General features: G+C 32.4%; 1 protein-coding gene across 1 annotated transcript; it reads left to right on the top strand.

The window, feature by feature from the left end:
* The first annotated feature begins 9,309 nt into the window (after nt 1-9,309).
* LOC137923471 (uncharacterized) lies at nt 9,310-22,441 on the top strand. The gene is made up of 12 exons (XM_068766730.1): nt 9,310-9,334; nt 10,022-10,137; nt 11,983-12,086; nt 12,559-12,644; nt 13,972-14,068; nt 15,219-15,426; nt 16,901-16,985; nt 17,921-18,163; nt 19,373-19,484; nt 19,584-19,651; nt 20,339-21,823; nt 22,053-22,441. The coding sequence occupies exons 1-12, from the start codon at nt 9,310-9,312 to the stop codon at nt 22,439-22,441; spliced, it is 3,018 nt and encodes a 1,005-aa protein (XP_068622831.1).
* The last annotated feature ends 1,465 nt before the right edge of the window (nt 22,442-23,906 follow it).

Raw genomic sequence — 23,906 nt, 5'->3', positions numbered from 1 at the left:
ATATATACCAATCGCCGCTTGTCAGGCGGGTTGGAGATCGCAGTTAGTATGCGCATTGGAATGTTTATTATAAAAACAAAGGCCCGCTGAACCAATAGCACACTTCTACAATCGCACGCCACTTAAGATGTACCGTGCCCCGCCAAGTGTTCAAATATTTTTACTGTATTACAAATTATGTTACGTTTCTTGCGTTAATATTTTTTTGTCAAAATTTTAATTTAGACATATGGAACGCTAACATGCAACGTTACACTATCGATATATCCTTATTATATTACATGTACGTGCATCAATGCAGCGTTTAATTCTTCCATTACACCGTACTGTATTTGATGACTGCCCAGTACATAGAGTTAGCTCAAAAGCTGGGATAGCAGCATATTGCTACCGGCACCGCGTGTCACTTGCCACCACGAAAACACTCATATATCTCCTCGCTTTACAGTGTAAAGAGTTCTAGGAGTTAACCACATAATATTTATTCGTTTTTTGGTCGTGCTCATAATTACACCTTAACGGCCTCTTGCGAAAGTGATTTACCATCAATATCTAATCTTTACAGATGTTAGTATTAATAGCTTTATTAATGATTAACCAATAAAGCTCAAAGACTATTTTGTTGAGGTATATTGGTATTACGGGTCAGAAACTTCCATATAATTTCTAGTGCAAATCTGAATTTATTTTTGGTTATGTAAATAGTACTGATAGAAATAAATCTCTGCAGAGAAAAATATTTTAGTCGTACGTAACAAAAATAGAAAAAAATATCTTTTTTCTATTTTTGTTGTTTCAAATATCTATATGAAAATGTTTCTTATGAATTTTAACCGAATACGTCGTTTGTATATAACAGTATAATGTAGGACAAGCACCACTCGTGTCTTACGAGTATGCAGAGCTCGTGGAGTAAACTAAAATATTCAAATGTGTCGTTGTTTCAGCATAATGTCTAGAATAAAAAAAATCTGGATTAATTACAAACTTTGACTACTTTTCATTTCAACAGATAAAAGTGTTATTTTTTTTTGCATTAAAATAAATTTTAATTCAGATTTATGATTCAGGTACTCACGTTATAAAACGTTTTTACAAACGTTAAAAATATTTTACCGTGTCATGTTTTTGTGGGATACATAAACAGGGTGATTGGTTCTGGGGTAAAAGTATTAAAGATGTGAATGTATAACTCATTTCTCAGAAAATAACTTCAAAGTTTTTACACCTATTTTTAAACACCCAGTATAAATTTATTGCTCTGAAATATGCTACATTAATTAATTTTTTATATTGGCGACAGACTTGACAGTATAAAGGCTTCGATGACTGATAGTAAATATTAATTCATTGTAATGTGATGTAGAATTTTGATGACCATTCTTGTCATTATTTGAGAAAGTATCGATTTTTGAATCGGGTGTATTATACATTAGTTGACAAAAAATCACAATGTATATCATTTGGCAAAAGAAAATGGCCGGCCATACAAAAAAAGTTGGCGATGATATATCCGAATTCGATGAAAGGAACTTTATGAACAAGGAGAGATAGGAATGAATGGAATACGACGAAGGAGGAGGTCTCCACCCAAATCAAAGATAAATTCTAATAATACTAACAGCTATCATTAAGGAAACATTAAACACTACTAACATGTTTTATTTTAAAATATATGGCTTGATTTTAATATATAATAGGTATAAATATGTATGAGGGTTGTCGAATCCGCAACAGCTGTACGCAAAGGGGTTGTGTAAAGACGAGAATCATGATATTTATTTTCATAGGTCCAATCTGAAGATGCTAATTTGGCGATTTCTTTAATACATTTTTAATAATGTCTCGTTTTCTTGCGTAAGAATAGTTAAAAGCCGACCACTTCTTTTTTCTTTACTGTAATTTAAGCGACCGCACTTAACCTGGTTATACAACCGGAAATAGTAGTTTTTTTCATAATAGGTTTTATAAATTAACGTACGGTACACCCGATTGAAGTCGATTAAAGAATTCTTCAAGTTTTAATCCAGTCTTGAAGTCATTATATCTTTGCACAAAATATTACTAGCACTAATCCAAATGCCATTGACACGAGTGTTATAAAGATAATTTAAAAAAAAGAGGTTAATTCAAATTTGGAATTAATATAACTAGTTAGCAACGGCTAGTCATCCGTTTAATGAAAGAAATAGCTGATTTATTTAGTGAATGAAAAAACCAAATTAGTTATTTAAATTAAAGATGTAATATCTCTATTACTTTACTCTTTTTATGGAGAATTAACTGACGTATGAATATCTTTCTTCTTTACGCTGAGGGCGCCATTTCAGTGTCTTCTTTAAAAAAGTGTATACATTTTTATGTGACGATAATCTATCGGCTTCAAATCTTTTCGATTAATGTTTATGAAAAGTTTTTATAAATCAACCGACAACCATGAGATTGACATGAATTTAATTATATTCTTCTATGTAATATGTTGTATCTTTATTTCGAAAAATTTTAATAATACAAAATAGATGTAGGCAGACATTATAATGTGTCTATTATTTTATTAATACGAGTACGTAGGTTTTGTTTGCTCAATATTGCAAAAGTTTGTTTATTTCAACGAACTTTGCACAAACAGTGCTTGTTCGTTCATTTTGTTTGTCACATATGAATATTGTAATTGTAACATGTGTTGCGTTAGTCCCTGTATTTCGACAGTTGGTCACTTTGGGATTTTGTTTAATTAAGTAGTATTAAATGTTATTCAACATATGAAGATTAAAATAATTGACATAGAGCCTCTCAGTAACGAACTGATAGTTTTTGGAGTCATGTTAAATTAAAATTAAGAGGGAAAATTCATGGTAGTCATCTGTTGAATGAATAATGGGGAGATCCGGAGAAGAACAATATGGCGGTGTGCAGGTCATCTAGCGCGTAAAAAAGATGGCCGCTGAGATTTAAGGTTCTGCAAACGTCTTCCGCCCACAAGATGGACAGATGACCTTGTTGAGATCTTCGGAAAACGTTGGATGCAGGTCTGCTTCCAACTGATCCTATTGAAAATATTTACTAGATGCCTATATCCAGCAGTAACGACCTGCTGCTGAAATAAAAATAAAAATTGCATCCTTTTCGCAGTTCTGTTTTTATTACCCTGCGTATAAACCCACGACAAGAATTTACTCTTATGACTTGTCTCCGCTTTTTCTATAATGTTTTCTACTAAGAGTCAAAAAATAATTAAATATAATAAATTGAAATGATAAAATAAGTAAATAGGTTAATAATGGGCCGGTGCAGGTTTACATTAAAAGCCACCAATTTAAATAAGGATCATGGTAAAATGAATAATTAAAGATGGTTTCACTAGCCTGTCAAAATTTCGATAATAAAATTACACATTGCTAAAATATGAATGAATAGTGTATTTAAGGATGGTGAAAATATGACCATGACTTTTTAAGCAATATATGTTATGAAATGATCTTTCATTATTCCTTAAATTATCAATGTTCATAGCGTGACGTAATAAAATCTATAGCGCTTACGTTTAGTTTTCATACATAAGTACGTAACAGAACATACGTCACTTCCTTTGATGTAGGATATGAAACGACGTCAATCTCCATTGTTGAACTAATAATATTATTAATGCTCTGAGAAAATTCTATATATTAATGTTTGCGTTTTCTGTTGCAAGAACTTTTAAAAAGGCGTAATGACTTTTTTTAACTTTAATAACTTGTTTGACATTTTTATGATAATTTGCTTAGTATACTAGTAATCACATTTAAGAACCAATATATGGATAAAAATTAACAGTCTAATACGTAGCTATGCGTTAATATACATTAGAGTTATTCAATAAACATTATTCTTTTCTCTTACAAACCACGGAATAAATTAGGGCACCTGTTTCATACTGTCAAACATTTCACGTTAATCAAAATAAATAAAGCGTGTTAGCGTGTAACCAAACAAAAAATATCGTGTACGATAAAGTATTGCAATGAAAATATAATCAAGTTGTTACTAAAATCTACGGTGTAGGATATAAGAAACTAATTTACGTAATCGAGGTTTATTATAAAGACATTAAATCAATAAAAAAGTTATCATTCTCGAACAAGTTTTATTTTTTTGTATTTTTCTGTCGGTTGTTTTTGACAGTACGAAATGTGTGGGACAGTTAGTAGCTAACAAATTTAAATTTTGAATATAGAATTAAAAATAATCTAATTTTTATATCTAGTTTATTTGACGCCCAAATACGCAAGGTATTGCCGGCTAAGTTTCTTGAAATGAAAGAATAATTAAAGTTTTTACAATACATTTTATGTTTTGTTATGCTTTTTTTAATATTTTAGAAAATTGCAGATAAATATCTGCCTATTAGCAAGGTGATATAGAACTGTTTGCGAAAGAAACAGGCGTATTAGTAGAACGTTCTAGGTATAAATGTCTCATTATCAAATTATACGCTAGAACGAATATTACTGATCGATGAGACATAGCTTCATCCGATATGTTACGGTATATAACAGATGAAGAATTTATAGAATTCAATAGGTTTCCAAGCTTCGATAGATGATTCAACTAAGGCTTAACTATTGTCTTATTATGTTTTACTAAACATATTTCAAATAAAAATTGCTGTTGTTTGTAAATAATAATCGTAAACATCGAATACAAATTTAAGAGTAGTTCTAAAAGTAAAAGCGTATTTTTAGTTTATGAAAAATTTTCCTTTGCAAAATAAGATTTTAAAATTTTTATGTAATGTCGTAAACGACGTTGACAAGGCACTTGCTTTGTGACGTCACGTGTAAGCGAACTCTAATGTAATTTATGTTGTTATAGCGTGTGAATGACGTAATTAAACAATATTTACGATTTGTCGGGTTATTTCAAATTTAGGTCAAAATTTGGTAAAATTTTGTGAGTTAATAAGTTGAACTGGCAATAGGCAGGCCACATCACGCGCATAGCAGGTGATCGCTTGAAACTTAAAGGCTCGGTACTACACACTAAGCAGAAAGCGCACCTCGTACACCCTCAAAGTGGACAAATGAAGTACTTTTGACAATTTTATTACTTGTGAAAAAAAATATTTGGTTAGAACTTTAAATCCCATGTTCATTTGAATAAATCCACGGATTTATCGACGTTAATATGACTTCATAAATCCTTTGCAAATTGAATTCTAATTTCTTTAGAACAGAGCGAAAGATTACGTTTTCACTTTCAATATTTTAATGTAGAATGACATTTGTGACATTTTATTGCGGCGTAGAATATGAAATGAATTTTATTACAAATATATTATGTTCCTGAGAGAGTCCCTTACTTTTTTTTCCTTGTAACAAATACGGTGTTTAGTTAAAAAGATTAACAAAATTGATATATGTACTAACTATTGTAATTAAACTAAAGCAGATATTTAGGCTGATTTGTTATAAGTATAAAAAATAAATGACAATAATATGATATTAATGGTTTCCGAAAAAATAAATAATGTTATAATATAGTAAGGAAAAGCGTTTTCGAAATTCCGATTAGTACATATTAGAATTTATTATTGTTTGCTATCTGTTTCGAAACTAAAACTTAATTTATGTAACATATTTCAAGTGATTATTTTATAAAGGTTGATTGGAAATAAGCGTAAAAGCTTCATAGCTTTTTGCGATCTCAATCTTTTTAAGCTTTCAATCTATGACCAATCATCCTATATATTTTGTAAAAATGACCTTTCACCATTTTAAAATGCTGCTTTAAATTAAATTAACACAAATATTCATTTTGTGTTTTTTGACAAGTATCAAATCAAGTCTTTCTGTGTTCGGATTCAGGATGACAATATTTTCTTCGTAGATGGAATGGAAAGTAAAACAGGCCAGAATATTACTTTTGTTTATTGTATGACGGGAAATTGTATATAATGTAGAGATCGATAAACCCGCAATGAAGAATCCGATCGTTCTTTGACTATTCTTTTACCAACGATGTTTCGTCTTTTTTATTAGTTCTGCTCTGCGTTGGACAATAAAATCACTACATAAGTTCGACAATTTATTAGTTAAAGAAGTAGGTTACAGAGACATAAGTATACATATTTTATTACATGTAATTCAATGTGAACAATATTGATATAATAAATAAGTACGGACAGGATCACGGGCAACTTTATTGTATTAAATCGGGGCTCGACCAGTCCTAAGGATGGATACTGGTGTGAACATTAAATCGATGTTAGATACTTTTTACTTATTATACATTCGAACAGTGATTGTATCTATGCCTGAAGAAATAGAATAAATTAAAGCTTCAATTTTTTTAAGTTACTAGCTAATGCTGAAATAACATTTCAGTGCTCTTGCTTAACTTACTTTATACGATTATTATGTGTTAACTTAGCCAACGTGTTACCAAGGATGACATACAACACAGAAAGTAGTTTTTTTCTCTGAGCTTCATTTCCAGACTAACAGCGGCCCTAAAGGCTATAGAGAGGTCTGAGCTCGGGATTTCTCTACGAGATCGTGTCGAATGTGAGACGATCCGTAGACGAACGAAAGTAATCGACTATCGTAGCGTATTGTAAATATGAAGTGGCACTAGGCAAGTCAGCAGGGGTCAGAAGCAGGCCGCCGGTTCTTTAAGGTTCTGAAGTTAACACCACAGACCGACAAGTCGACCTTGTTTAGGTAGTTTGAAGTCACAGGATCGAATAGATTAATGAACAAGTGAGTAAGTATTTTGTTGTTCTGTATTTTCTCCGCCAATATTTAAATTTATTTGCATTGTAAGTTTTGATAGACGAAAAATATCGTGGAGTTAAAGACAAAACTCTCTGTTAAGAAATGACGATGACGTATTGACTTTTTTAAAAGAAGATTCCTAGACAAAACGTTATAAAAAGCAATAACTGTCTTAAAAGATCGGATTATTATTCCGCGATCTATTTGAGAAAGAAGTCATAAAAATGTATTATATATTTTAAGTTATTCTACTTACATTAATATATGTTCACTGTGAAGATGATGCCACTTTCAAGTAAATTTATGAATAATTTTATCACATATAATTTTTCGAAATTGTAAAGTGTATTGTTTAGTAATGAGAACGTATTGGTTACAGACGCCGAAGGCACGGGTGGTGCTGACCTCCAGAGAAAATTGGATATGCTGAACGGCGCCCTCGACGCAGAGCGAGCCGAGCAAGCGCGTAGGCAGTTGCAATACGTCGCTCATTGTGAGTGAATGAGACCTTACCTATTTCTCGACTACATAACATGTCATTGAACAGTTGAATGGCTTGTCGTGCCATTAACAGTGACGAAAAGGAACGCGCGTGGCGAAGTTGTATTATAATTAATTCGTTGTAAATTCTACGAAATATCAGTGATTACGTGATTGGTGAAAATATTATGTACACCTGTGTATATGAAGTTGCTGTACATGCATTTATTACGAGATCCAGCTTGTTGATTGTAAATATTACATTGTTTTTTTATATATATATATATGAATGCAATGTGGTGCAAATTTTGTGGTTTTAGGAAATATTTACATTTATATTAACGATAAATACTGTCCGCAAAAATTAACAGAGTTAAGTGGAATAGATATGTCTGTTTGTTGGTTACTATCGTGTGAATGTTCCATGGATAAGCATTAATTTTTTTCCTGAAAAAATTATCGCGCACTTCGCTATCTGTGCTATTGTGGTAACGAGCGTGGTTCATACCTGATCGGATCAGCACATAGGGTTACGGAGGTCGTGTTCACCGGCCGTCTACTATTCCAGTTAACAAAGATTTTTCTCAGTTGTTACTACCTTTCATGGCTATCTGATCAAAAATTAAAAAAATACCCTTTGTACATACAATGGAAAGGCGAGTGGAGAAAACTAATAAAATCGACTGCACTTATGTGTCCATCACCATACGTAGAAAATAATATAGTAATATAATTAATTGTTTGATAGTAAAAAATGAAATAATGGAGGTTTACTCATACAACGCTGCTTCGACTATTATGTAAAGATATATGTATGTGACATGTATATTGATAGCATAACAAAAATAAAAAAATGGGTTATGTTTCAAACGCAGTAAATTTTAAATATTCTTATTTTCATGTCGACATATAAATTTCTTAGTTATGATTGAATGTATACGTGTTTTATTTTTTTATTTTTTAGACTGTTAGCTTGAGGTTTTCATAGTATGAGTAGTACATAGTACATCTACCGCTTGATATAGACATTCATTAGGGTATTGTGTGGAACCCTTCTCTTTGTCATGAATAACGGCGCTGAGGGGATACCCTGTTGTTTTAGAATGTTTACGTACGAAATAACTAAGCCATTGTCAGGAGTAGAAGAATTTTCATTTAAGATTTAGTAGCGTTCTATAATATAGGCATGTACAATGACAAACTTAAATTTTTAGAAAACATTGCAATAATTTTTGTTAGTGCCATAGAATTTTTTTAAAGTCATCGATACTTAATTGCTGTCAGTAGCTTTATCAGTTCATTCAACTTGTTCATTACTACATTCAATACACAAAAAAACATTGTTCGAAATCAATTTAGGAGTAGTTTATATTTAATTACATAGTGATACACGATGACTCACGAAATAGCGATTAATTATATGGATCAAGAACAATAATAACTTTCAACGCTGGTTTAATTTCAGGATTATAGAACTATGATATATATTAAATACGTATATTAAACACCTATACTCGTATTAACACGTGCCATTTCACTTAGAAAGTGTAAATTTATGGAATCCAGCTATTTATTACTCTGATATGACAAATTAATTTTATCAGAGTTTTCTTGAATAGTGTAGACGATACCTCCACAATTTTTGATTCTTCTACCAAGATGCCTATAGCTAATTGACTTTTTAAAACTTCGGGTGTAATCATATTATTATGGGTCGCGACTGTTATTAACTATTTAATGAATACCTTGATCGTGTTTGCTCTCTTTATACTATTATTAAGAAAATTAACAATGTGATATGTGGTAGGTTATTTAATTTATCTAGTCCAAATGCAGGCAATCCCCACGTCATTGTTTTTTTAAACAATATTAAAATGGTTACCATGTTATAAATATTTTTTAACCATCACGTAGTTGTATTTATGTTAATTATAATTTTTAAATATGATATCAAAACATATGGATTACAGTTAATATTTTTTAAAGGCAGTAGAACATTTTAAATGAAGAAGCTATACTGCGGTAATAACATAATACACTTATTATAAATATATGAAAATTATTCCAATTAACAATGACACAAAGGGAACTCAACACGTGTCAGTACAATAATTTGATAATTTTAATAAACCGATTTAATATTAATTAATAGAAATTAAATTTTGTTGTGTAAACGTAAGTGGAATTATTTTTATTCACTCGTTTAAAACTTGTTTTATTTAATAAACCGATTTTAAAGTAAGACCACAAAAATGTGATAGTCAAAATGAGAATCGAGATTATTTCACGGCATTTTGAATGACATTTTTATGATTATTATTTTCAGTTTTAAAAAATATTGGATTTGCAATGGACTGTTGTTTGACTGTGCTTATAGAACGAAAATCAGCGATTAAGTTGTCGTTTCTAAATTCTACTAGCTAAATAATTCTTATTTCACTTTTGTCCTGAATAAAAAAAAGACATTTGACTTTGACTTTTACATATTGCTATAATTAATATAAAGATAATATAATATTGATCATGTACTGCTCTCTTGGCGACTCTCTTGTAGACTTCCCTAGGCGAAATCTTGAAGTAATGTTACTTCAAGACTTCGCCTAGGGAAATCTACAAGACCTAATACTATGATTGATCATTAAACCAATAGTAACAAACGTTCTATCAGTACGTTGGGTTGTTGTAATAAATACGAAAATCAGGTTATATAAACTTAATAAAAATTAAATATGGTTTTTAAGCCATTAATAATGTCAACGTTCTTTAATTTTTTGTTATTTTCTCAGCGGGCTATTCAGAAGATTCCGACTACACGTCGGACCTCAATTATCCTGTAGGACAACATGCCAACTGCAGCGCGTCACAGTTCAGGAGTGCAGCGCATCAAATTCATACGCCACAGGTTATTTTTATATCATTGAAAGCTTTTTATCGACTGTTTTTTATTATTATTTTAAATGAAGATGCAAATAAACGATATGCAGCGTCAATTGCGTTATAATTTTTTTAATTAATGTGTTGTATACCTTAATATTAAATAATTTAAAATTTGTAGTTACAGAAATAATACATTTCGTAATGAACGATAATATCATTAGAAAATGCGATTTAATTTTTTTTTGAAATAGATCTTGTTTTCAATGCAGACTTTGTGCTACCGGAATTAATTAAACTGCCATATTCCATTATAAATTAATGTAACATATTTCAGAGTCCTCATTTTATACAGAGAGAGAGAGAGAAAGCAAGTTAAATTTAAAATTTTATGTTAACAATATGTTTTTTACTCGCTTAAAACATGTAAACTAAATATTCCTATATATCTAATAGTTATTGCTACAACTCATTCACGTAGCACCATCGCTACGCAGTCTAGGATATGCTACGAGTTTATGGGCTACGACCCTCTATATTCTTAATAACATAATTCAGAAGCCCTTCTCTTTATTTAGACAGTTTCCAGGAGTAGTGGTTTTCCACTACTATACTAATTATAACATCGATACTAAACCCCTTTGTTAGGAATCGTGACAGAAATTGATTTCGGAAAATGTTTATTAAGACGTCGTCTCTACAAAGAGGAGTAACAAGAAGCAATCAATCTAATACGTCAATAAAATTTAAAGAAATAGTTTCGCATGGACCGAAAAAAGTTGTTGTTATTATAAATGTTATATTATAAATAACTATTATCTGCACATTTTGGGGTTCGGATGAGTACATACGGCATTCGAAGTGAAAGCGCTAAGTTAGTCGTTTTCACTGAAGCTACCTGACTGCTCAAAGAGCTCCAAATCCAGTAATAGAATATAGCTGTCCAAGTCGAAGCTCTTGAAGTTAGCCACTTATAAAAGAGGTTTAGGCAAGGTTCTCAAAAACCGAGTAAATAACAATATATCAATGTATTGATTTATTGTTATTTACTCGGTTTGTGTGTATTGTAATACATTAGGTGAAGCATCAGACGTAGATTTTTTAAATTTTTTAGCCTTTTAATGGCAAATAAATTTAAAAAAATTAACGAAAATGTCTAGAAAAGCTTTAAAAGCGAGAACGGCGAAAAGCGTCTAAGAAAAAGAAAAAGAAAAGCACCAATTAAATGTGGTCAACTAGCTAGTCTTCTACCCCTTTTTCTGCCTTTTATAACTAACGGTATCTGCAAATGCAGTTTCGGGAGCAGTGTGATGACAGTGATCCCGGGGACATTTTCATCTTTTTTAAAAATGGAACAGACGTGTTTTTTGAAATTGTTACAATTTTTGCGCATTGCTTTGATCAGATTCGTAGCCTTGAAATACATACAAATATAAAATTCGAATAGACGCTAATCTTGATGGAAATTTAAATAAAAAAAGTGAATGCAAGTTATTTAATACTTTCGTTTTTAATGGTCTCTTAAACTAGTTTCCTTATTATCGGCTGTAACACTTTATCCGCGTAATCGATTTACTTAACTGATAATAATTCCTTCCGCTTATGGCTTCACCTTATTCTACACTTGGATACACACTAGACAATAAACGACCCGTATAATAGAGCACCTCTATAAAAGAATAACGTCTATGGATATAATATCTACTCGGAGCTAACATTCTACCGTAAATATGAAGATGTTTATTATTGCGAATTAAAACATGAAAGTAATTTGTAACATACTAAAGAACTAAGACCATTTGTAACATAACATGTTGTTTTTAATATAACTAAACAATTGAAATACTTAATAATGATTTATCTTTGTTTTCAGAGGTCGTTGGAGGCATCTCGTGAGAATTCGTACGAGAGGGAGGAATACCACATGCATGGCGATACCGATCCGTTGTATTACAACAGCCAGCCGAGAACAAATAGGTATTTATAATAATAAATGCAAATTAAACGCAAAACTTTTGATTCTCATCGTCAATGATATCATTGATACACTTTTTTGAGCTAGACGCGTTGATGGTAGGTCTGTAATCAAAACCTGTTTAGACTTATTAGACTATCTATTTCTTATATTTTAATGACAAATTCATTACCATTACATGATAGAGATATCCTTGAACTGTGCCTACAATTGTTGCTTGCATCCAGCGTCTTCTGAAGACTTTAACTAGCCATCACCTTGTGCGTCGTCCTGCACCACGTTTGTCTATACTCCAGAACCCTTAGGCCACAGTGGCTATCATTTTAAAATTATCATATCATATTTCAACATCGGTACATTTGTGTTATTTGTTCGTGTGCCCCTACTGTCATGAACGTTGTACTTGTCCCATTAATATGAAGTGTTTATTCTTATCTAATATGATATTCTATTTTTTTTTTCATTTCATTCCAGGATAGAAACATGGTCGCAAATGCACGCACAAGCGAGCGTGGAGTCGGCATACTCTTGGCGAACCGCCGCTGACTGGCAATCAGGAGGTAATATTTTATATTCATCGATACATTTATTTTTTATATTCATTTATTTGAATGACAGACAAATAATTAAACTCCTGAAATCATTTTATGAATTTCATCTAGAAATATAATTTTTAAACTGTATTGATATTGATATTGGCCACGACTACGGTTGTTTTACATTATGTATTAATTAATTAAAGAATAAGTTTTCGACGTATCTTCAATTTACAGTAAATACCTGTTCAAAATTTACTTTCAAAGTTTTTTGAAACAATGTGTTAAATATATTTGATATGATTTTGTTTTTAATGTAGTATTTACGACGGAGAATAACCATAAAGTCATTCTATTTACAATCCAGTATTATGACATATAGAAATATTCCACTCACAGTAAACTTTAGCATATATAACTTAGCATGTGTGAATAATAATAAAGTTAAAATCATAAGACAAATGGGCGTTATGTTGGAAACCGAGAAAGAAAGCCCATAATTTAATTGGCCAATTGTATCTTCATTATCATGTCAGCTGATAGAAGCATAAGCTTTCCCAAAGATGACAGGTGTTGCTTTTTTATCTCGTATGATGTCTCTAAATGATCAAAAATTTAATAATGAAGCAGTGGTAGGCCAGCGGTAGAATACTGAGAAGTGAGAACGTAGGTCACGGTTTCTATTTCCGGGAAATAATTTTGTATTCTTAACACTTTGTGCATTTATTATACAAGATAGGCACTGCAAACAAACAAGTTTCCATAGGATAGGCAGTAACGTTCTCTGCGTGTTATGACACCACACTGATATCACCACCCCATCTGCCGAGCGTGGCGATAATCCCCCCGTAGATATAGGCTGCAACTGTGACAGTGATGAAAAATTTTAAAAGTTCATTGAATGAAGACTAGTAAAAAGATTCTATCATGATATGAAGAATTTTTAAAGTGATAATTAAGTTTAAGAACGATTTGCTCTATTATTGTAAAAGTAACTATAAAACCCATTTAAGTTTATTATGGGCTCTTCTCTCCTATAAACTTTAAGTTAAATGATACCATATGGTAGGGGTGTAAAATCTGATTCTAGTTTATATTTTTCATGACGTACACAAGTGGTTTATGTACACGATCTTGTATGAATAATAGCATGAATAACAAAACAACAGTGATGGAATGACAGGGTACAAAATATTCATAAAAAGATATTTAAAATAGTTTTTTTTTAAATGTGTTCATGTCTACGATCTTGGCATAAGCTATTAATAATTATATCCAATAAGTTTCAAGTTCGTTTACTGACCTTATGTATTATGTCCAGTGTATAACTTAGTTTTATTTTTTGATGTAGAAGAACAACGGAGGCCGAGTTTAGAACGACAGAATACTTTGTACGACGACAATATGGGCTATGGATATGATGTATACACTACTAGCACGCACATAAGGTAAGAATTTTTTTGGCAAATAAAAGAATTTGTTTCTTTATTTAAACTATTAATAAAAATTTAATGGATTCAGGCGTTACATTGCGGAAGTCCATCCCAAATAAGAAAGGACCAATATCTAGCCACCTCCGCACATGCAGTGGTTGTCGTGCATGAAAGTGCACCGCCCGCCAGCCCGCTCGTAAATGCGCATGCGACAGACAATGCCAACTACACAACTGCCACCGTAAATTCACTCAACACGTGTTTCACCCCTCCACGGGGCATCTTCAGGAGTTGTTACACAGATTAGTGCTACTCGGTGTTTAGCGAATGTGTTGAGGGCGGTGCACTTTCATGCACGACAACCACTGCATGTGCGGAGGTGGCTAGATATTGGTCCTTTCTTATTAATAAAAATTACAAAATCTTTACATACATTTTTATAACTTACTTAAAAATTTTAATTTACTGTAACAATTCATAAAAGTAAAACAGAATGCACATATAACAAAAAATACAAAAGATATGTGAATTGAACTAATTTATTTATAACTCGTACTATGGAACTTTCCTGATTGTCGAATTAAGAGAGTTTAACGTAAATAAAAATTATAAATTTATGATTACAACACTATTATGAAAACAAAAGTGAAAAATCATGCAACAATATATGTCAACGATAAATACTAATTCAAATTATATATAAATGTAATTCGACATATTATATGTAAACCGACCATAATTACAAAGAGATAAAACAAGTCTTAGAGAAATTACCAAATTGTTTGCATATCATGCAATCAAAAATTATAATACGTTCAATAAAGATTTAAATAAAAAAGCTATCATTGTGTTTTATTTTTATATGAAGCTGACACTACAGAATTTCGAAAAATATATACCTGATATAATACATAAACTTCGTTTACATACATTTAGCAAAGCATTCATCGACTTGTCGTTAAAATTCGTTACATTCAAAATATATTTTCAGATATTACATATGCATTGTATATGATTATTAAGAAAAACTTATCGTTTGTCTAAAGAAAAAAGTTTAATAGAAGCTTCAACTGTTAGAGATAGGGTATTAATATTTAATAGTAAACTTAGACGTAACATGTTAAAGACAAATTAAGAAACGTCATATATTTTGTACTTTTTGAAGGGACCATTCGCATTTATCACATCAGACCAGCTATGAGGAGTATTATGACTCAAGTAGCTATCCGTACGGTACGTACGATCCGCGGCCATGGGACACGAGCCGGTACTTCTTCGACGACGGGTATGGTCTCACGCCCACCGAGTATGAGAACATCGTCAACAAGCGACGTTCTTCTGTCGTCCAACTACCTCAGTTGCCGCCTAAACAGGTACATATCTAAACTTTAAGAAATTTAAGGCCGGCGTGAGATAGTTGCTTAGTTTTAGAAATTAACACGTTCAATGCGGGCCCAATTTTGAAGAACTTTCAGCTGGTGCGGCTGAGGTCGAATCAGCCTCAAGCTGAACTTCCTTGTAGTGCGGTTGAGGCCTTTTCTGCCTCGTGTTCATCAATATTTTTTTACAATATTGAGTCAATGCTTCGCAGACATAAAGAAAGCTATATTTGTCTTTGTCATACCTCATACGGTTGAGTGTAAACAGCCGCCGCACTAGAGAGAAAACACGAGTTTTACGCGCCGCACCAGTGCAAAGTCTACCATGAATCGACCTCAAGCCGCAGTTTAATAGTAAGAACGTATTGCCCTATTTTTAGTTTAGTAATTTAAAATTAAATACTAACAGGTGATTCATCTGTATTCAATATAAAAATTAGCCACAGATATAAAAGACTACTAATATTTTACTGAAGAGTCTCGTATTTATATTTAATTTTTATTACGTTGTTAACAATTTGTTTACATTTTATGCGTAAGTACGGTTTGTTTCTTTAACTTTCTAACTTCGACTTCGATTCAAATTGATTTCGTTATCGTCATGTTCATTATTAAGAGCCGTCAAGTTGAAGGATATATTTATAAGGTAGATCAATTTGACAGCCTCGTATCATTTTTAGTTAAATAATATCAATATAAGAGAGCCAAAATTGATTCCAGTTTTATTAAATTAGTCTCTTCCAGTCTTTAAGTAATGACGATAACTATAAACAATTCAAAGTGAAAAAATTAATATTCATCATGATTCTTTTAATAAATGTTCTGTAAAGAAAAGAAAAAATCAACAAGTGCATAGTTTTTACCGCCAAATGTGCTTACGAAGTCTTCGAAAGATATCGTTTTAATATCTAAGATGTCTTAGTTGTTTAATTAAATCTGTGAGTTACGTCCGAGTTGTATTTTATAAGTTTAAAAAGTATTCTCTTTATAGCTGTAATGTGTACGCCATACTTTACTTACCTTACCTTAAAATTAGATTTTCAAAGGCATGTGTGCGATTCACAAAAGGCAATGAAAAATGTCATGGGTATATACTAGGTATATACTTGTGACAAAAAAATTGTTAAAGTCTGACGATTATATATTTTAAACACATTACGGCCTTTTCTAACATTAGAAACATTTCAAGGCTACCGGTGCGAAAATGTATTCTCACAAACGGTCGTTGATTACTTTAATTATGTACAGTAAACAGTAACGTTGTTATTTATAATGTCATGAATGATTAATATGAGGGAAATATACCATAATTGTAACATTTACATGAAATTTCGCACAATAATGATTTATGCCTCTTTGTAGTTAATAGAAAAATTAATACAAGATATTTGTTTGGTGAATTTTTAGATTTAATTATTATATTTGTATAAGCCGGCACTGTTAATGTAAACATATTGTTTTGTTCCAGTTACCTCCTTCGTCTCGTTATTCAGATTATAACGAGATGGCTCCATACCGACCGCGGCCGAGGAGGACGGCAGCTAGCCTCCCAGGTACTACAAAAGTCACGCCGAATTCATATTACCTCATATTTTCTGTCCTAGGACCTCCACTGCTAAACATTGACCAGAACAATAGCTTTCCAATAAATCCGATAGGAAGCTGCCTGAATTCAACGTCATACATATTACGTAGACAAATATTACACACAATATTTTAAGTTTTACTAAAGAAACAACCGTTATCAACAATGTCGTCGATTATAAACCGTAATAGCAGGATATTTTTAAGTATTAAAATACTATGCAACCACTCGAATTCTTATGAGAAAGTCCTCGTGCTAAAATACCTAAATAAAATTTTAGACAATGTACCTCCTTCGACCTACCTCCGTGAGCCTGCAAAATCTGTATATGTTAATAAAGCAATTGTTACCGTCCATCAAAAATAAAAAAAGGCTTTAATGATTCGCTCTTTGCAAAATCTAATAAAACGTATACAAATTCTATTACAAACTTTGTTTAATATTTGAAATAATAGCAAAGGTGTCATTTCACAGGTCTTTGAGTCTTCTAAAATCATATAAAATAATATCAAATTGTTTAACGTCGGTTGTCGTACATTTTATTGAAAATTATGATTTATGTATTTTTTCCAATTTATTTGTGTATAATTACAAAATAAATCTTTTATTTCACTCGACACAACTTCCATTTTCTCATTTAAGTGACCATCCTTCTGACCATGTATACCATATTTATATGGTTCATCTTCATGAATTTTTCAGTCGTAAGACGCCGTCCACTGTAGGTCATAGGCCTCCTCCTGATATCCAATTGGCAGTGTAGAACCTTAACGTTCCAGCGGCAATCTGTTTTGCGCGCTGTACGGCTGGTCCAGTGATATTATTACTTAATTCCATAGTTAATTTTCTTTATTACACTACTTATGTATAAACAGTAAAAGTTATATTTTGACATTTAATTAGCAACGCCGTCATCAACTCCGAAACGCGGTCGAGCCTTGCCTTTGCCGCCCAGCAGTGAACACGGGAGTACAAGACGTGGTCGACGTCTGCCGCGGCCGCCCCGTGCGTCTCGCTTGCCCCCCGCGCCTGTGGCAGCCGCTGCAGCACCAGTAGTGACCCTTGTGCAAGCGGCCCCTCCCGTCGCGTCGGTCGCACCTGAGATCCCAGTTGCGACCACACATACACATGTGCCTTATACACAAGGTATTGATTACTAATATTTTGATTAGATAATAAAAAGCTTTCGCATTTTTTCCTACAGCTCTTTAGGTTGGATAATTCAGCAATTAACATCGTTACAAATAATTGTTTTATTAAAGATGTTGTATTTTGTAAAATATTGATTGGATTTGTAACAGATTACGACTATGAGATATGACTTAATTGCCATTTATGATACGAGTTTAGAGTTCCAGTTATGTAAAGTTGTAGAAACACACAGACGGCACCGTCCACCCTGTCAAACCTTCCCTTAGATTCTCCTGTTGACACAAGCGTCAAAAGAAGACCATCGGCAACCAGTTGGAGCCCGACATAACCCCTTCATTGCCCTCGTAGCGTGTTACAATGGCCCCGGGGGCAATGAAAGGGTTGTGTAGAGCTCTAATATCACCGAAGGATGAGCAAGATCAAAGAAAAGTCTGGAGGATTTTATATCACAAGATTATTTTTAGCATCGAGTGGATTACAAACTTACCAACAGCTTCATCTATTATATTGGCTGTTTAAATAATATAATATCTGCTTTTGCTTATACTTACAGTAAAAATACCTACAATATACAATCGTACGAAATATGTATTTTCGTTCAGTTTATTTTGTAGAAATATATTTACTAACTAGCCTTTATAGAGGCATGAGTGTTTATTTTATTGTTATGGCATTCTCTCTAATTTTCTTTATTAAGCATAAATGAAATACCGCATAGCCTCGCTCGGTATCGGTTTACCATGCCAGCGATGGCCGATCTTTCAAACTTCTCTCAGCACAAGAAAGACATACTTCCACTTTAATAGCTTTGATATGTACTAATAAGCCTTTTAACTTCTCTGAGGCATCAACTTCTTCCGGTATATAAAGGTTAACAAAAGGGAAATACTTTTTACTCTATTTTTTATCATTCTTCAACAGTGTTTACAAATTTCTTACAATAAAATTTTAGAAAGTAATAACGTGCTCAGCTATAACTTTTTAAATTTGTAATTTTAAAGTAAATTAATAACGATGCGTACTTTGTAATTTTTTGTTTTGTATAATTTTGTTCACCTGTGTAGGACTTTGAAAAAAAATACCATCATCATTATCATACCAGCCGCCAAACCCAACCAAAGATCGCCACCATGACATTTCTTGTGCTGCCCGCAAATGAATACATAAATGACAACATTATTTAAAAGATTCGTTTATTTATAGAATCGGAGAGAGCCGTGCCTGATGTTAGTTATGGTTACGACACTTACGGCTACCAATCACAATATCAAGACACTGCCATTGAACAGTATCAAGATACTAATTACAATACAAGGTAACGCATACAGTAAAATTTCATAATTTATTTTTATGTAAACAAGAATCTATTTACAATTGTATCGTACAAATAAGCATATAGAAATGTTTGTTATAGTTACGACGATGAGGGTATGCAGCCATTCTTCGATGAGACTCCTCATGCGACGCCACCAGCTGCAACTGGTAAAAATTCACTTTCTCAACCACTATCATGGTTATTGATGGTTATTGATATAAAAATTAACACGTTTTTACTAACAATGGGTAGGAGATATGTTGCAATTCTCAGCAAGCGCCATGCTATTACAATGCAATTCGAAATATATTCGCCCCATCGTTGGCTCTTACGGTAACGTTGGGGGAGATAGCAGAGACAATTATACGCATCGGTAGCTTTACGGTAAGCGCAGGGTTGAACATGCACTACTTAGGACAGGTACCCTGTTAGAATCGTAGATGTAAACCGCTTCTAACCGGTCTGATTGTAAATATATAGGCATATGATCAGCAGAGTTTTAAGGTTAGAATGGTTGGTTATAAATATGTCAAAAACTCAATAGTAATTTAATTGAAGATGACAAACGATATGGATAAAATATCGCAGAGTACGTTATAAGAAGGTTGTAGTCTCTGAATTTTATAAGTCAATTTATTTACACTGTACATTAATAATTAAGTAAAGTTTAGGTAAATATAAAATAACGCAAAGGTCAAATCTGTTGTGTACATTATCACGTATTAAACATTCAAGATAAATGTTTCCGGTGTATGTAAAGCACCGAGTATTATTAGTTTGCTGTCGTTAGTGCGATTAACTCATAATGTGGTGCGAGTGTTACATTGTTATTAAAAAGATTTTTACGTTTTCAGCTCAGAAATCAACTTGGGGTGAGACGGAAACTACACACTTATCATATACAGATAAAAGTGAAGTAGATACCTTAATACCAAAAACGTCTTCAGCAACAACTCATTATTTACCAAAACCTCCCGTAACCACTAAACAAGATACTTACTCAAGTACAACATATCAACAATATGATAGTTATGGAGAGTCACAGCAATATAAGTTTGAAACTCAAGAGCAATCGTATACAGAAGACACCACCCAGTGTACCGATAACAAAACAGAGGTACAGTACCAACATCAATATACACCTTCGTACCAAGAAGATATAACGCAGAGTTCACAAATACTTTCACAATATAATCAAAATGAAGAACAACAAAACTTTCAAGAAATTCAGTACGATCAAAAGCAATACGACCAAGAAAAATATGAATTTGATCAATACGAACAACAACAATACGATCAACAGCAATACGCACAAGAACAATACGAGCAACAGGAGTATGAAAAACAACAATATGAACAACAGCAATATCATGATCAGGAACAGCAATATCGACACCAGCAAGAGCAACAATCTCATGAGTTGCAACAACAACAGCAACAACAGCAATACGAACAAGAACAACTAAAGTTCCAACAAGAACAGCAACAACAACAGCAATATGAACAAGAACAACAAAAGTATCAGCAACAACAAATACAGCAGCAACAAAAATTGCAACAACAACAACAACAGCAACAGCAGCAACAACAGCAGCAACAACAGCAATCTAGGCTACCAACTCAACAAATTCAGTCTAGTGTTTTAACTGGTGCAGCAACTCTAGGCTCGTTAATGGCAGGCGGCGCGAAGAAACTTGGAAGTTTGTTCGGAGCTGCCGCGGCTGCTGTTGCCCCTCCTCAAATGAGCCAACCTACAGTTACAACGCAAACAACTATTTCTAGTCAAATAACGTCAACTGTATCTACTTCCACACCATTTACAAGTACAATAGCTCCCGTCACTACATCCGTCCCTGAAGTGCCAAAGCCTGTTACTGAATCTACCGCTACAACAACTAGTACACCTGTTTTACCAAGAACTCCGTCACTTCGGAGACAAGAATCTATTCAAAGACCTTCTGTGCGACGAACACGTACGTTGCCCGACGCACCGGAGGACTACCGCCAATCTAGTTTTGACGAAAGTGCCTACGAGGAAGAGTACCAAAAGACTGAATTAGATCAAAGTATGGATCGGGACAGAGTTTCTTTAGACAGATATCATGAAGATGATTACATGCATGATAGTATTCAAGAAGATGATGAAAGAGAAAATCACGCACCAGAAGTTTCAAGTCCGAGCTTACAAAAGACTGCATCTCCCACGAGAACACTTTCACAAATTCGAAAGCCTTCCGTTGATAGCTATCATAGTCAAGCGCCGTCAATACACGATCGCAAAACTTCACAAACTTCAGTTCATTTGGAAGAAAAACTTCCAATTCCAACTACACAAGAAGGTTAGTAGTATAAATATATTTTAGCTTCACTAAAAATATGAGAGATATTTTATATAAATATAAATTGATTTTATCGTATATGATATTGTTGGAAAGGCCATCAGCAACTTCAGTGAAAAGTAACAATATTTGTTATTTATAAATATAGGTGTTTTGTATTTTTTGTTGCACTTTCGTTACGTAAATATTTTTGAAAAAGTTATATTTGAACACGATAATTTATTTTCAGAGGCCATTAGTGATAAATCAAAAGTGACGTTTCAAGATGATCGTACTACGTACCACGAAGTGCCCGATGAGTTTGATACTTTTCAACAATCTCGTGACTCTTTTGATGAGCACGTATCTGAGTATCAAGATGACGATCAAAGCTATCACGACCGGGAAGACGGTTATAGAGAGAAATCGGAAAAGTTTGAAGATGATGATCATTATGATGAAACTGATGAACAGTTTAACGAAGAAGATACAGTTTTTCAGGAAGAAGAAGAAGAAAGGCATAAACAGGAAGAACTGGACTTTCAGCCTGAGCAGCCGAAGTTAACACCGAAACAACGGTGGCATCGGGCTTACAACAAGATCGTGATGCAGTTGAACGTGAGTAATTTTAAAACTTAAAAAAGCATTTAATTTAAAAAATTATTGAAAATAATTTAAAAATATGTTTTGTGTTTCTTTCATCCATTATTTTTTTTATTTATCTTAAAATGGAGAAATAACATTGGTGTTTGCGTGTGATTATTACTGAAAAGAAAATGAGGTAAGTTCTATATTTTGCGATTGACAAGACTATTTTGTCAGGCTATAAGGCTATATATTAAAAAATCTTTACCCATATTCTATTTTACGCACATTTTTCAAACTTTCATGAAAATATTGAATTGAACCATCGGTTGAGTTCCAATTTTTTTGAAATATTAAGAAGAACCATTTACAGTATGTGTGATATTCACAAAACTGTAGATATTCCATTTTACTTGAAAACCAAGGATCTAAAGTTTATCGCTGTTAGTCGTGTTCGATTTTTATCTTTATACAGAAATCAGTGCTAAGAACTTTATACATGCAACTGAGGTAAAAACTTCATAGAAATTATTATAACAAGGTATGGAACTGTATGCAGTATATTACTAACAACATATTTTTTCGTAAATATCCTTCGTAATCTCCTTAATAGTTAAAACTTCTTAAACCTTCTTTAGGTTAATAAATACAAAATATTTAATAAAAGGATTTCAAGCACAGTATAAAAAAATTCAAATTAATATTCTTTATTTATAGTATAATATTAATGAAAATTTTCAACTCCGTAATTGGCATTATTCTGTCGATTTTTAAAACAATAAACTCTATTTTTATTCGTCTATAATTTAATCTCCTTTTGATTGTATTTAATTGCCCTCAATCGGCTTAATAACTGGTAATAGAGGCACATCTTAACCCATATGTATTAATTTATATTGAACATTACGCACAATGTTACGAAACAATGTGCTAGCCTCTATAGACAAGAAACTATAGTGCAGCTCCCCGCTGTGGCGGTACCTAACTACGTATAGCAAATGTGAAAATGCTGTTATTTCACCGCATGCTACTGACCTCCTAATGAGTAACCTTGAAGATAAGAGCCACTTTATAAATGTTATCATTCGATTACAATTTTCCCTACAAGCTCGAAACACGGGATTTTGGTTTCTCGTAGGTTTTAAAAAAAATACTGTGAGATCAGCTAACAAAAATGATATTATTGTGATATTTTTTGGTACATAGCATCTTGTTGAAAATTAAAATATTTTTGAAATAATTTTTTTAGTTTGTAACTCATTTTATAATTATTGTAAAACAGGTACGAAAAAAACACGGTGTTTAGGTATCAGATATCATATTTCAGGTTTAAATACTTTGAATACCCAGAAGATATGAAATTAAAGTTAATTAGGCCATAAAAGTAACAAAAGTTAAGTTTAAATGTTATGATATCTTATTAAACAATTTTAGCGATAAAATCTTAAATATTTACTGTGGAAACCTAGAAAAGTACTAAAACTGAATTTTTTAAAATCTTTATTTAAAGAAAAAGCGT

Source organism: Battus philenor, unplaced genomic scaffold (genome assembly GCF_028537555.1).
Source record: "Battus philenor isolate CCGP_79_NKW_IND1 unplaced genomic scaffold, ilBatPhil1.0.hap1 SCAF_21, whole genome shotgun sequence".
NCBI classification, from domain to species: domain Eukaryota; kingdom Metazoa; phylum Arthropoda; class Insecta; order Lepidoptera; family Papilionidae; genus Battus; species Battus philenor.
Note: the sequence above shows the minus strand (reverse complement) of the source record. Positions and strands in the feature narration are given on the sequence as shown.

Bases quoted from the DNA above. Each gene is read 5' to 3' on its own strand.
- LOC137923471 (XM_068766730.1), top strand. From the start codon at position 9,310: ATGACACAAAGGGAACTCAACACGT. The intron at 9,335-10,021 runs GTCAGTACAATA...TTATTTTCTCAG, and splicing joins ACAAAGGGAACTCAACACGT to CGGGCTATTCAGAAGATTCC. The intron at 10,138-11,982 runs GTTATTTTTATA...CTTTGTTTTCAG, and splicing joins ATCAAATTCATACGCCACAG to AGGTCGTTGGAGGCATCTCG.